The sequence below is a fragment of the Penaeus monodon genome, chromosome 33 (genome assembly GCF_015228065.2).
Source record: "Penaeus monodon isolate SGIC_2016 chromosome 33, NSTDA_Pmon_1, whole genome shotgun sequence".
Classification (NCBI taxonomy): domain Eukaryota; kingdom Metazoa; phylum Arthropoda; class Malacostraca; order Decapoda; family Penaeidae; genus Penaeus; species Penaeus monodon.
Window position 1 is genome coordinate 13,086,631 of NC_051418.1, and position 252 is coordinate 13,086,882.

At 63.9% G+C, this 252-nt stretch overlaps 1 protein-coding gene across 1 annotated transcript in view; it reads right to left on the reverse strand.

The window, feature by feature from the left end:
- LOC119594255 (protein lava lamp-like) overlaps nt 1-82 on the reverse strand; it is a gene marked incomplete at its 3' end in the record, with an annotated part of 60,861 nt that extends 60,779 nt beyond the window's left edge. Inside the window, 1 exon segment of the mRNA XM_037943324.1 lies at nt 61-82. Coding sequence (XP_037799252.1) covers nt 61-82 — 22 coding nt within the window.
- Between the last annotated feature and the right edge of the window lie 170 nt (nt 83-252).

The following is a 252-nucleotide window of genomic DNA, read 5'->3' on the forward strand; positions in this document are numbered from 1 at the left end:
AACCACATTACTTTAAGCCACACTCCCTCCCGAGCCCGTCTCCCCTTCTTGTTATCTCACCAAACTGAACACCTGGTAACATGATAGCCCCCTCCCCCCCTCCTCCCTCCCCCCCCCCCCTCTCTCCTCCCCTCCCCCTCCCTCCTGTCCCCCTCCCCTCTCTCCCCTCCCCCCTCTCGCCCCTCTTCCCTCCCCCCTCTCGCCCCTCCCTCTCGCCCCCGCTAACCTCGCCTAATTCTCTCCTGCAGTTAT